Source organism: Triticum aestivum, chromosome 6B, assembly GCF_018294505.1.
Source record: "Triticum aestivum cultivar Chinese Spring chromosome 6B, IWGSC CS RefSeq v2.1, whole genome shotgun sequence".
Classification (NCBI taxonomy): Eukaryota; Viridiplantae; Streptophyta; class Magnoliopsida; order Poales; family Poaceae; genus Triticum; species Triticum aestivum.
Window position 1 is genome coordinate 698025314 of NC_057810.1, and position 14012 is coordinate 698039325.

At 47.7% G+C, this 14012-nt stretch overlaps 1 protein-coding gene across 1 annotated transcript; it reads right to left on the bottom strand.

Moving 5' to 3' along the window:
- Positions 1 to 11956: 11956 nt before the first annotated feature.
- On the bottom strand, positions 11957 to 13589 carry LOC123134949 (uncharacterized). Its single transcript, XM_044554096.1, has one exon. The coding sequence runs from the start codon at positions 13547 to 13549 to the stop codon at positions 12194 to 12196; it is 1356 nt and encodes a 451-aa protein (XP_044410031.1). The 5' UTR covers positions 13550 to 13589; the 3' UTR covers positions 11957 to 12193.
- Positions 13590 to 14012: the final 423 nt, after the last annotated feature.

Below are 14012 nucleotides of genomic sequence, written 5' to 3' on the forward strand. Positions count from 1 at the left end.
TTTGTACCTAGATTAACTTGTTTTTTGTCTCATTTTTGTATAAATTACTTGTTGATTGTTCATTGTCTTCAATGGTAGACCAAATCTAAGCAATTTGTATTTGAGAGGATGAAGGAAGTGGTTGAGGAGATTGGATCCGAGAATGTGGTCCAAGTGATCACGGACAATGCATCCAATGTCAAAGGTGCTAGATTGATGATCCAAGCAAAGTACACCGATATTTACTAGACTCCTTGCATTGTGCACTGCCTCAATCTTGTGTTGAAGGAGATATGTGATCCAAAGATGCATGATCAAGACTTTGAAGTTCTTAACTTTATAAAAGAGGTTTCCGAACTAGCTCTCTTTGTCAAGAACTTCATAATGACCCATGGCATGAGGTTGTCAATGTTGAATGAGTTTAGCAAACTTAAGTTTCTTCACATAGTAGAAACCCGATTTGCAAGTGTTGTCATCATGTTGAAGAGGTTTCTTTTAATCAAGGATGCACTCACACTAATGGTTGTTCATGCAAATTGGGCTAATTATAGAGAGGATGATCCTCCTACAGCTCAAAGGGTGAAGGAACTTATTTTGAGTGATGTGTGGTGGGATAAAGTTGGAGTTCATATTCCTTCAATCATAGTTCTGAGAGAAACAAGCTCACTCCTGAACGTGCTGAGGATTTAGTGTTCTCACATAACAACTTGCGTTTGCTTTCAAGACAATCTGAGGCTTATCATGCTGGGCCAAGCCGGATGTGGGATGTGGGTGGAGATGGGGTTGAGAGCTTCACTGGTGTTGGCATCCTTGAAGGTGCTAACCTGACACTTGATGAACCTGAATTGGAGGCTGAGATCATGAATGCTCTCACTTGAGTTCCTGTTGTTATGTTGTAATGTACTGTTTGACTATGGATCTATGGTCACATGGCCTTGTATCTTCATGTTCCTGTTGTTATGTTGTAATGTACTATTTGACTGTGGATTCCTTTTTATCATGTCAACTTAGTGAACTTTTGCATTATTTGGCTATGGTCATTGAGAATTTAGAACTAAAACTTGCTGGAACTTGTTGGAGGCTGAGATCAAGCAAGTTTATATTAATTTCATCATTTGGTATGCTACTGCCACAAGCCAACTTGTTTACAACTTCTTCACTTTTCATGCTTATCTATTTCATATTATCAAGTCTAATATCATGTGATGTATTTTCTATTTTGCATACACCATGAGGAGTTGAGGGCCTGGATGATCATTCAAGAGTGAAAAGAAAGGAGGCATGAAAACAATCAGGCAACCAATAGGCAGTATTTTGATCCCATCTCACACATTTTATTATGTTCGTTTTAATTACATGTCATTTTATTATAGTTTATATATGCTTGCCGTATCGCCGTATTGTTGTTTTTAGAAATTGTCGTATCCCGTATCGCTGTACCGGTATCGCCGTATCAGTGTCGCTGTATCGGTGCTTCGTAGGTCTCCACACACTCTCCATGGGCGCAATGCACATCAGCATGACAGGATATGGCAAGGAGAACATTATTGTATCCAGGGGCAACACCGTTGCCTTGCTGTCCCAAATCAAAACTCCAAGACTTTGACAGAAAACCTGTGAAATTACACTCATGCTGCTGTGCGATAGATTCAGGTTTGTTGTCAAGCTCAGCACCCTCGAGAACCATGTACTAATGCCATCTTCTCTAGTGATCTAGATAGGCTGGGCCATCGGTGAAGAATGACGTGTTGGATCCATCTGGTCGCCGTTGTTGCGCACTGCCTGATGAGGACCGCTGCTCGAGCACCCATCTCCTTCGGCGTCACACAACAACTGTCCATTGCTGTCCAACGTCTGCAGCAGGCCACCGCCGATCAAGACCTCCCCGCCGGCACCTGCGACGCGCCGTGGCGTCGGCGAGGAATTTGCAGTCGCCCACCTTGCCGCCTCTGTCTCGAAAAGCGATCCGCTCCTGGTTGCATTTTTTTCATTTAATTATTGATTTTGGATCAATCATTAACAAAATTAAAATATGGTTGCACAATTTAGAAATCACTTGTAAATCATTTTCTGGCCTCCTGCCGTGTAATAACTTGTTGGACTCGAAATAACAGCTGGGACCTGAAAATAGCAAACACGTATCAGCGATCAGTTTCCGGTCATTGGTTGATACTGCATCGATCGTGCTTAGTAATGAAGCAAAAGCGAGGCACCGAACGGCGACTGACTGATGGAATAATCGAGGAGCTGGACTGGCCGGCGAGCTGGTCAATCGAGGCCGTGCCGTGGCGCGTAGCGAACGACTGATCTGGCCCCGGCGGCCGTCACGCGCCAGCACAGATATATTCCCTCGGGGAAGCGACGGCGACGTCCGTGTCTGCACGCGCCACAGTAATTGCACTGCTCGGTCGAGCTTCCAGCATATCCAGCGTGGTTGGTCTCGATCGCGAGCAGAGTAGCTTGGCGGGGTGGGGAAGCGCTTGTCTGCAAGGAAGCTGCAACTCCTCCACGTCGACCGGGACACCGACCGGCACGCACGCACGCAGCTACGTGGACATCTGCCGCGCCGTCGTCTCCTGCTCCTCGACTTCCAGCATCTCCCCGTCTCGATTGGTCGCTGCGACGGTGCCGGCCACGGGTTCCGTTCCGCGGCGATCCGCACACATCGGCCTCGGCTCGGGGGAGCCGCGACAAAGCTCTCGCTCGATCGCGTCCCCGATCACGTCGCCCGGTCCCCGCGCCGTTGGAAACGATGGGCCGATCGAGCCGCCGGTGCCGAACCTTGCGCCCTCGCGTCGCCGTCTAGTCTCCATCGATCCCCGACTCCCCCGGCCGGCTATCGAGGAAGCGGCCGATGCGTAAAAGGTGTGCTACTACGCGTACAGAAAATCACTGTGGAGAAGGTAGGAACTTGATGATGGACGCCACCGAGTCTCTGCTTCTCCGAACACACTACACCGCTTCATGCATGATATTGCGGACCTTCAATCGTTGAAAATGATGTGGCACCCTAGGTAGGAAGACGAGTCACACGAGTGATCTGCCCTGACTAATATTGTTCAAGCACTGCCTTGTCTCTCAACACGTGTTTGGGTTGTGCATTCTACTCTCTAGAAGAAGAAAAAAGGCTTGTTTTGGCCATCCACATCAAATCATAATTTTTTTTTGTATTTGCATGTTCATATAATCACCTTTTTAATTGCTCTACATTATAGGGTCTCTTTGATTCACATGATTTGCAAAATGGATGAGTGGGAAAAAAAATTCAGATCTCCAATATTGCAGTATTACCAAGATGCTTAGTGTACACACAAAAATTATAGAATTCTTTACAAGAGGTTGACCAGCCTTGGCGTCGTCGGGGAGCATGTGAGATTTGTATTCCCTGACTTCAGATGGCAGTACCTGAGGTGTGCTACATGCCCTCTCTTTCATTTTCTTCTCAAGGGCGACAATTACGCAGATCATGGCCGCGGGCGTCTTCTGATCTATATCAAAAACCTTTCTAGTGTTTCAACAAACAAAATTCTTGAGACAAGGGTCTAGAGGCGGCAATGAGCTTTTCAAACGGCGCACCGTCGACGAATGCATGAAGAAGAAGACTTCGGCATATCCAATGATGTGAATATATTTTTCATTTTTTTTGTAAGGGTCTGAGCTACGTAATATATGGTCGTTGGTCTTTTCACAAAAAAAATTCTTATAAATCTAGTGCAAATAATTTGAAGAAGAAAAAAACAGATAAAATGCAATCCTACTATAAGAAAAAAAACCACAAAGAGAAAAATGTAAAGATTAATCCTCTAAAGTTACTCTTTAGAAAAAAAAATAGGAATACTCTAAACTAACTTCAGAAATTCTTTGCTTTCAAAATAAAAACTTCAGAAATTCTTTGAATTAGGAAGGACCCATGTTTTTATTAGAAAAGAAAATTTGTGTTACAAATAAATGGACAAAAGGGCAATATCCCGTACAATTGATTACAAGAGGGATGTACCAGTGTATATGCATGGCAGTATGGCACGTACGTACGGAGTATTGAATGCACCACCCGTCCTGCTTGGTCGCCGGAATAGAAGGAGGCCGATCGATCATCATTCAGGCTGGTCGTAATGGAAGTATCATAGTTAGTATCATGAATGCCAACTAGGCAATTTTAATGAGGTGTCATTATTCAGACTAGTATTACTGCTCATGTGCCTGATTAATTTGGAGTTGATTAGGGTTAATTCAAAGTTGGTACGCATGCATGCATGCACGAGCTAGTATGTGCGTGCGCATGCAGCATGTAACCCCGTGTGCATGATCCAGTAATGCTGTAGTGTCTTTCAAAACAAAATGCTGTAGTGTGGAATCACATCTGGCCATCTGCAGTGCAGCATGGATCGATGTATTCTACTATCTGCCCGCCTGCTTGTTGTCAAGTGAAATCCCTGCAAATAGGGTTGTCACGGAACAAATCCTCGCAACACTTTGCGCGCGTGTCGACTGGGTTCTGTCCCCCCTGACAATAACGGCCTGTGCACGGACAGCACCAGCATGATGGAGCAGCTTGTTGGGGACTTGCCGTCGTGTCGCTCTCAACGCACGCAACCTAATTACTAGTGGTTGAGCAAAGAAGCACCGCGCGCGCTTGTCATGTACTATATTTCCATCATCTCCTGGTCGAGGGACCGTGCGTCATTCTATAGTAGTAGTACTTATTTCGCACTTGCACACCCTTGTAGAGAGAGATCACTTGTACTGATGTGTACCCCCTCCGTCCGAAAATAGCTGTCATCAAAAAGAATAAAAGGAGATGTATCTAGATGTATTTTAGTTTTAGATACATCTTTTTTCATCCATTTTGATGACAACTATTTTCGGACGGAGGGAGTAATAAATAACTTGTTGGACCCGAGTTAACACGTACGTACTGTAGCATCAGCCATCAGTTTCCGGTGATTTCCAGTCGAGAACAACTCGTCGATGATAATTCGATCGTACTCCTACTTTGTAGCAATGATGAAGCAAAAACTGAAGAGTGACTGGGCTGATGGAATAAACAAGCTAGGAGAGCGGAGCTGGAGCTGGACGTGCCGTGGCGTGGCGCATAGCAAGCGGCCGCAATTAGTGACTGATCCGGCTCGCATCAACACATAAATATTCCCTCGGAGACCGCGACGTTTCTGTTAGAATTGTGTCGAATATTATTGTACAAGTTAGGTTACAGTTAGACTTGGAGTCGTACGGTGTGTAGACAGGATACGGAGTCGTGTCCAAGTAGGACACTTGTATCCTAGGCCTCTCATATATAGCGGGGATAGACACACGATGTAACCTATGCCAACATAATAGCACCGAAACGCAGGGGAAGGCGGCGGCATGTGCCGGTGTCCAGGGCGACCGGGTGCGGTATTGTAGCGGTGTCATGGGGAGGAGCGCCCATAGTCAGGCCCCGAGGATGTAGCCATATCGGTGAACCTCGTTAACAAATCTCGGTGTCGTGCTTGTGTGATTGCTTGATCCTCGGTAGATCGACGGAGCGCCTCGGATTTATTCTAACAAGTGGTATCAGAGCAAGGTTCGATTCAAGGAGTTGCTGGATCGTTGATTTAGAGAAGAGCGATGAAGACCAGCTGCAGATGAGCACGGCTTGCGTGCGAGACGTCGGGCAGCAATCGGAGATTGTCGCATGTAAAGTAATCAAGAGCAACACGCAGCAGATCGATCCGATGTGGAGGCGGCGTAACGTGCGCGGTGGCCAACGCACGCGATGGGAGTAGCAGGAGTCCGCGTACAGCGGCGGCGGCAAGCAGCTCGATCGGGCGTGCGGGGCAAGGCAGCACAAGCGGCGTATTGGATACAGGCGATTGAGCGTCTCGGCAGGATTCCGATCGGACTCGGAGGCTCGGGCGGTGTGTACGCGGGTGGTCTACGTGGGCGGTGCAGAAGACGCGCGTACGAGACAGCCGGAGGACAAGGTGCTGCGTGTTGGGACATACGTTTGAGATTTGTTTGGTAAAAAAAAGGAATATCTTCGCGGACAACGCAGGCTTAGTCAGGGGATCAACTTTTATTGGCAAAGTTTATGCATGCGTCGCGTTAGGTACAGGACGCCGTGGCTGGTTGAGGCCTAGGAGCCGGTGCATGAGGTTGCTAATTGAAGCATCAGGAGTTTTTCTATGGAAAATTAGCACAAATACCGAGGGTGTCTTTTGGACAGAGAAGCATGTATGCATGGCGTGAGTGCAATGCGTACGAGAAGCTGCTTGGATCAAAATAATTTCTCGGATGGAAGTGCGGTGTGATGTAGAGTTGGTCAAGATGAAGCGCGTGCGAGGTTGGCGACGTGCGTATAAGGCTCGGAGGAGTCTAGAGCGCGTCGTGACAGGATCATGCAAACACAGGGCGTCAAGGCAATGCATAGATGTGCGAGGCGGACACGACGCAGGGTGGAGCATGGTTGCAGTCGGGTTATTTCGGCTGGGTCGGACTGGATAGTCTGATGGACTGACGTGGATGTCGGTCAAAGCAGAAGACGGCAGTGATTTCAGCGACGATGACATAGGAGCGTGATGCTGATGGTGGCCGACTTCTGGGGCGTGGAAACACGTGGTGCAGGCTCGAGGGCTTGTGCGGCTTCGACAAGACTATGACGCAGAGTTGATTCAAGATGGTGCACACATGAGAGAGCTTGAAGTCGTCAGGGCGCAGGGTAGCATAGCGCAGCTACATGGAGTCATGTTGAAGGTGGAGCTGGAGTCTGATGGACGACTTCACTCTGTGCTGATGGAGGGGCTACGGCGTAAGGATCCGGAGAATCGTAGCCTATTTCAGCGGGATAGCGAGAGACACGTGGATCGGACTGGGGCCCAATGGTCTGATGGAGACGTGATACTCGGCATCGGTCGGTGATGATCGATGGTTCTCTGCAGTGGGGGTTGAGGCAGTGTGGGCAAGCTACCCGGGAGACTCGACCAGGACAGCAGAGGCTCAACGCGGTGATAGCGGCGAGGCGTGCGGTAAGCACGGGACACAGCGACAGACCAAGGCACTAATGGTAGACATGTGGTCAGACAAAATTGTGCAAAGGGTGCTGAAGCAGTGTTGACGAGTACCAGATTCAAGTTGGTGACTGGGTCTATCGGTACCGGAAGATGGACAGGAGTTGACCATGGAGAATCTGAGAAAGTGACGGAGAGTCTGGAATTGTCAAAAGCTGAGAGAGTACATGGCCGTATATTCTGTGGTGTTCAGTGCACAGGGCAAAGTGCGGATGACAAGACAGAAGGAGGCGGAGTGCTATAGCGGTGGGACATGTCAGAGACTATCCGAAAAAAAGGATGAGACAACTGCGTATTTGACTCAGGGTGACACATGGCGACGGTGAAATTCCTTCAAGTTTCAGACAAGCAGTACGGAAAGAGCAGTGACGTTGAGTTCACGTAACTCTTATATGTGGCGTCCAATATGTGAGTGGTTCATTTTTCACGCAGACAGTGATCGGTGTGTGATGTCGTTGAACGGATACTCTGGAAGTTGGAAGCACAAGGTAGAGTAATGAGGAACTTAATTTTGCTCGAGTGTTGACTGTGAAAAAGACGAGAAGGGACTACAGTTGCAGGTGGAGTCACATGGAGTCTGGGAGTAGCAGTGGGGTTCATGGTGTATCTCAAGTCCAATGTACATGGAGGTTCGACGCACGGACGAATTCAAGATGGTGGAGAATATTCGCCAAGGTGGAGTTTGTTAGAATTGTGTCGAATATTATTGTACAAGTTAGGTTACAGTTGGACTTGGAGTCGTACGGTGTGTAGACAGGATACGGAGTCGTGTCCAAGTATGACACTTATATCCTAGGCCTCTCATATATAGCGGGGGTAGACACACGATGTAACCTATGCTAACATAATAGCACCGAAATGCAGGGGAAGCCAGCCGGCGGCATGTGCCGGTGTCCAGGGCGACCGGGTGCGGTATTGTAGCGGTGTCATGGGGAGGAGCGCCATAGTCAGGCCCCGGGGATGTAGCCATATCGGTGAACCTCGTTAACAAATCTCGGTGTCGTGCTTGTGTGATTGCTTGATCCTTGGTAGATCGACGGAGCGCCTCGGATTTATTCTAACAAGCGATTGTTACGCAATCCCGGGTCCGCTATCACCAGCGTTTCCGACCCACATGCGTCAACCAGGCCCAACCGGAGAGCAACACCGACTTATGACAGGCCTTGGGCCCTCTCCCCCCAAAAGACTAGCCTGTTTGGAGGGGACACCCCCCGCCCTTATAAGTCGTGTTATGTCTCCCCCCGCAACCAATGTGGGACTAAACCGAATAATTTCTGCCTCAAGGCCACAGTAATTGCACTGCTCCATCGAGCTTCCAGCATATCGAGCTCTCATTTTCTGTTTGCTTTTTGGCTAGCTAGACCCGTCCCCTTGCCCTCGTCGTGTCGTCTCCATCGACCGCCCGACTCCCCCGGCCGCCTCCGGCGCCTCATCTGGCAATCAAGGAAGGAAGCCAACGCGTCAAACTCGGTTGCTGCAATTGATGGATGGATGGATGATGTACGTGGCGGGAACAGAATAACACTGTGTCACGCGCTTCTTGTTGACTTACTATTCCCTCCGTCCCATAATGTAAAATGTTTCTTGAGAACTTTGAACGGATCGATGCTAGAGAGTCTCTGGTTCTCCCATGTCCGAACAATCCTGCAGCTTCATGATTTCGTGGGCCTCCACTCTCCTTGACAAAGGAGGTGCCGTCGACGCTCTGGCTTTCAATTCGTTGGTTGCACTGCCCAGTGCCCACACAACAATGGCGTGGCATCCGTTGTGTGCAATGCAATCACCGTCGCTGGCCTTCAATAATTCTCTTGCCACGTACGTACATACGCACGTACGGAGGAGTGTGGGCCATGTGGCAAGCCGGCCGGGCTTCATTCGGGTTATTCCCCCGGCGAGCCTCGCCTTTTCCGTATGCTACATTGAATGCTAGTTTTGCTTTCAAGGAACCACACCCCTCCTCCTTGGTCGCCGGAATAGTAGGAGCCTATAGGAGGAGACCGATCGATCATCATTCATCATCATACTGGACCGGAGAATTTCACTGAAGCCAAGCCCGGCACGGCCGGAAATGATGATGGTTTAAAGGTAGGGAAAGGAAAATGACAAAACAAAACAAAACTAGTTTAGTTTCACCCGGCACGGCCAAGGTGATTGAATGCGGGATGGATCTTTCAAGTCTACAGTAGATCGGGGACAAAACAAAACAAAACAAAACGTGGGATTTGATCGATGCTGCTTACTAATTAGTTGGTGTCTCCTAGCTAGTCGGCTAGTCCATCAATCGATCCCAGATTACGCGCCTCGCTCTCCTAATTAAGAGGGGGAAAGGGACGTACGGCCATGGCGCTAGCTAGCTAGCTCATGGTGATCGATCAAAACAAACCGTACCTAGGCCAGGCCAGATTTCATATGCCCATGCAGCACACCGTACGAGTACCGCATGCATCAGGAGCGGCATTGTGATTAATTAACAAACCCCCAGGTGGTCGTATAATCCAAGCACTCAAGATCTAGGTAGCTTTCTTTAAGAAGCAATATCTAGCTAGCCCTGGAGATGGATGGATGTCATACTCATACCACCACATAACATATGGTGCCAGCGATTAACAATGGGCATGCAGGGCTCCATCTTCTGGCACAAACGGCCATGGCCGATCGATCTCCTGCGGCGGCGCGCGGCCAACGCACGAGCATCGCGGCAGCGGCGTCTCGAGCCCGAGCACGACTGCACGAGCATCTAATTCACAAGGGACCAAAGTATTCGTGGCCCGTCTCGGCGTCACACGGAACAAGGGTAGCCGGCCGGTAGGTGAGCTACCCGCCAATGCAATCGACCAATAATGCTTTCTCGACAGCGACTCCATCGTCGTCCCGGACGTCGATCGCGGTCTACGGCGGAGGGGAGAAGCAGGAATTGAAGTTGGCCGGCGCGCTGCGTCCGCGCCTGGTCCCGCTGCCTTCAGTTAGGCTCTTGTCCTCACAATGATGAGGCCAAGGAGCAAGAAACACTATTATCCATTGGTTTTACGACTCTTGTCAAACTTCACTAGCATGGCATCTATGTGAGGTTCGCACGTTCACGAATATGACCAAATCATACTTCTATCATCTGCAATCCTGCGGAACCAGATATATGTTTTGGAATGGCTAAAGATAATAACACAAGAAACAAAATAGTTACTTCCAGCTATCAGATGACAGACAACCTAACCTTCTCAATTGCAGAGACAATTATTTTCCAAAAGAAACCACATTATATGCCATAGGCTGACCTGAAAGCAAGGATTCACCTTCGATGCTGAAGGAAGCTGAACACAACTGCATTTAGCAGCATCAGGATAACTTCCAAGAACTTCTAGGCTGCATAAACACACAGAAACTCCGTTAGGTGGGACAAACTCACAATTGGCAAGCTTGTTAGCTGTTAAGCAATTACACAGTGACATAATTAAGAACAATTTAGTTTGCATGTGAAGAACAATGCAACCACGGGTCTTATTTTGCTCAATTCAATCAAGTTTATTTCTGAAGAACAATTTATTCCGCATCCGGCATATCTCCCTTTGATAACCCAAAAATATTTCTAATATTGATACATTAATCACAAGTGCAACTGAAGTATATACCAAACATCCTACATAGCTTGAAGTGCTTCTCTATCGATCAGGAGAAGGATAACTTATTTTTATCGATTTAATCAAGAATGTTTTAAGTATAATCTCTGAAGAACAGAGAGCATACAGAAAATCAGGTACGTCCATTCTAAGGACAGGAGAATTGCATCTCAAATAGCAATAACACATATATGCCTCATGGCAAAGAAACTTGGCAGGCAACAGGCACAGAGAGACAATGCAGTACACTTGAATGCTCCTGTATACCAGGTTACTCAACATATAGCCTAGAAACAGTCACAACAACTTTGACACACTTCACAAGAGGAACTTTCAGAGAACTGAGCATAGCAACGGAAGATCCGGAAAACAAAAACCGGAGCATAATTTAATGACTATGCTAAACCAGGAAATTATCGATTCCAGTCCTTCGTTTCATTAAGAAGATACACGTCATCATCATTGACCAAAAATAGAAGTACAAATAATGAGCCATATTAGGATTGATGCTCAGGCATACACAAATCAAGCAAATTACATGGGAGTAGAAGTTCTTCCGAGTTCATTCATTGCTCATGTGCATGCACCAACGAAATGAGAATCTACTCTGCTTTCGTACATGGTGCAAACTCTTGCACATAAGAGCTAAAGTGAGATCTAGAGGGAGAGGGCGGCTAGAGATGGTGGGGGAGGAAGGAGAGGAAGATAAACTGTGCCGCGCAAAACTCCTGCTGTGCAAGCGGTCGTGATGTCATGCTACAGGCAGTGCTCAAATTACTCCAACAGATTGCTTCAGTAGATGAACCGTTCAAATTGAGGAGTTCATAATAATTAAACTCGTGCAAGTTCCCTACTGTCAATATGCAAAATCTGACAGCCAAACTCTTTGATTGAGAAGGTACTTGCATATTTTTATTTTCATAAAGTAAAATAATAAAAAGCAGAGTCTCTCTAAAACAAGGGTAACTATACACCATAAAAGATATTCCTTATATGAGTAACTAACAATATACCATCACAACAGTGTTGTCAAATATTAAGTCCTGTCTTCTTATGTTTAATCAACCAATAGTTCTACTGCAATGTATGGATCCAAACTCTGGGTTCAAAGCAGAGTAGTAATAAAGGGCACCAATAAATAGAACTGCCTTGATTTACTTTCTTTTGACCTTCAATTTTTACTTGGTATATGTGTGTGTAATCTGCCCGGCCTAACCACGCACAAAGACCATAAATCAGAGGCAATCAATTGTTTCGTAAAGCAGTATAGCACAAATAGAAGGGCTAATATAAACTATTTAATGAAACGGGGTTGTATTCAACATAAACTGTAATATATCTACAAGAATACCGTCCACCCACCAAAAGAGCACACGCTACTCATTTCTGAAGAGAACCTACTTCTTACTGTAGGAAAATGACTACAACAAGTAGCAACGGGATTACCTCAGGCTGCAATCTAGGACCACTGCACTAAGAATCTAATATGACAAGATAAAAAAGGTAGCCGCTCTTAGGATAGTGTAACATAGCTTGCATTGGCAAGTCATTTCTTCAGGCTCTTAGGCGGACTGACCAAGCATTTTCCTGTTCCTTGACTATATGGGAATAACGTCTTATGAATGATGAATCTGCTGGTACAATAAACTTGTAGTCTTGAAGCTTCTCCCTTCTTTTACCCAGTGGGTTCAATATCATGTTCCTCGTTCGCTCATCTCTGATCAGTCTCTCTACATATGTCACAGGTATGGACTCCCCTTTTGTAAATCCGAGCAGAATTCTATCCCTTTTGGAAGCAAGTCCATCATCATACAGCAAAGAGCTTTTGCAGACCCATAAACCACGCACCAAATCTGCGTACGCTGGAAGAATTTTCAGAAGGTCTTCCTCCGAACAGTCTGGAGCAAGATGCGTTAGAGCATCAAAGCGGTTCACTTGCGACACCTCAGTAAACCATTTCTTGAGGCGCACATCCAGTGGCAGCAAAAGCATCTTGCGTAACAGCTCGCATCTGTTAATATGATTGCTGCCTTCTGGCCCTCCAGGACACAATGACATTGCATAATCTTGTGCGCTCATTGTGAAATCCATGGGCATGCCCTCATTTGCCATCATGTCAGCATAGTACCTGCTTGCAACATCACTCCCAGCTGGTTCGTAAGTGAGAGAAATCCATGGCTCTGGTGCTTTAATTGAGTCCTTGTTGGAACCCTCTGAGCGCTCATCTCCCTTAACTGATGGAACAGCCTGGCCACCATTTGTTTCCACCTCTTGTAAAGGCTGCCTGGTGGTACGTGATGCCCCGGAAATGAGATGCGACATCGACGGTCGCAGTTGGAGAACTGCATCAAGATGATTCAGATGGACCAAGTTGCCTCGAAGAACCCCGACAGCATAACCGGCCACATCAGCTGCTGCTTCCGATGATGGTAAGGTCTGCTCTGTCAGCCCGAAAGATGCAGAAACCTCCGGGTCGTAGTTGTCACTCTCTGTATCGATCTCCAAATCCAGTTCGACCTCTGAGCTCTCCGGCCTCACGCGAACCTCCTTGCACACTTCACCGAGCTCGTAGGGGCGCCAGCATGGCCTCAGCGGGTACTGCGCGATGTAGAGCTTGGTGTCCTTGCCGAAGGGCTTGGGCGTGAAATACACGTCCATCTCCCGCACCACGAAGTCCTCGCCCTCAGGATCCATCTCATCCGCGCCCTCGCTAGCACCCGCCATGCCCGTCTCCGTCGCGTCCACGCCACCCTCCGCCACGTGGGGTTCACCCCCCGGTCCGGACTTGGCCTTGGGCTTCGCCTTCGTCTTCGCCTTGGCCTTGGCCTTGCCCCTTACCTTGGGGTGGAAGCGAGCGGCGGAAGAGGCGGGGGCGTCGTCGAGAGAGGCGAGGTCGGCGTCAGTCGCCATGGCTGCCGCTGGCGGCGTGGTGCTCGTGCTGGGTTGGGGTTTTTTTGTGCGGCAATTTGGGGAACCTGGCTTATCCCTGTGTTGCCTTGGGCCTGGGCTTTATGCGGCTATAACGTTCACGCGACTCGAGCGGGGCCGCGGTCCATTGGCGCTCGCTGGCTGGTTCCTTGTTTTTTTTTGGGGGGCTTTTGCTGCTGTTGCTATGCGCCTTTTGTTAATTTCTAAATATTTTTTTGGTGAAATCAAAAAATGCCAAGGCAAAGTAATAAAGACATCCCATGACCTGACCCAAAGTCACCATGAAGAATTGCCATGTGTCATAAAAATGTAGCAAAACAGAAATCTGGGTATGTGCCAGCAAAATGGCATAATAACATAATAGTGTCTTTAAAAATAAAGCTTACCAATAGTCTTAAAACGCCGGACGAGGCGATTCATTGCCCAGGCTCAGCTGCACCCATGA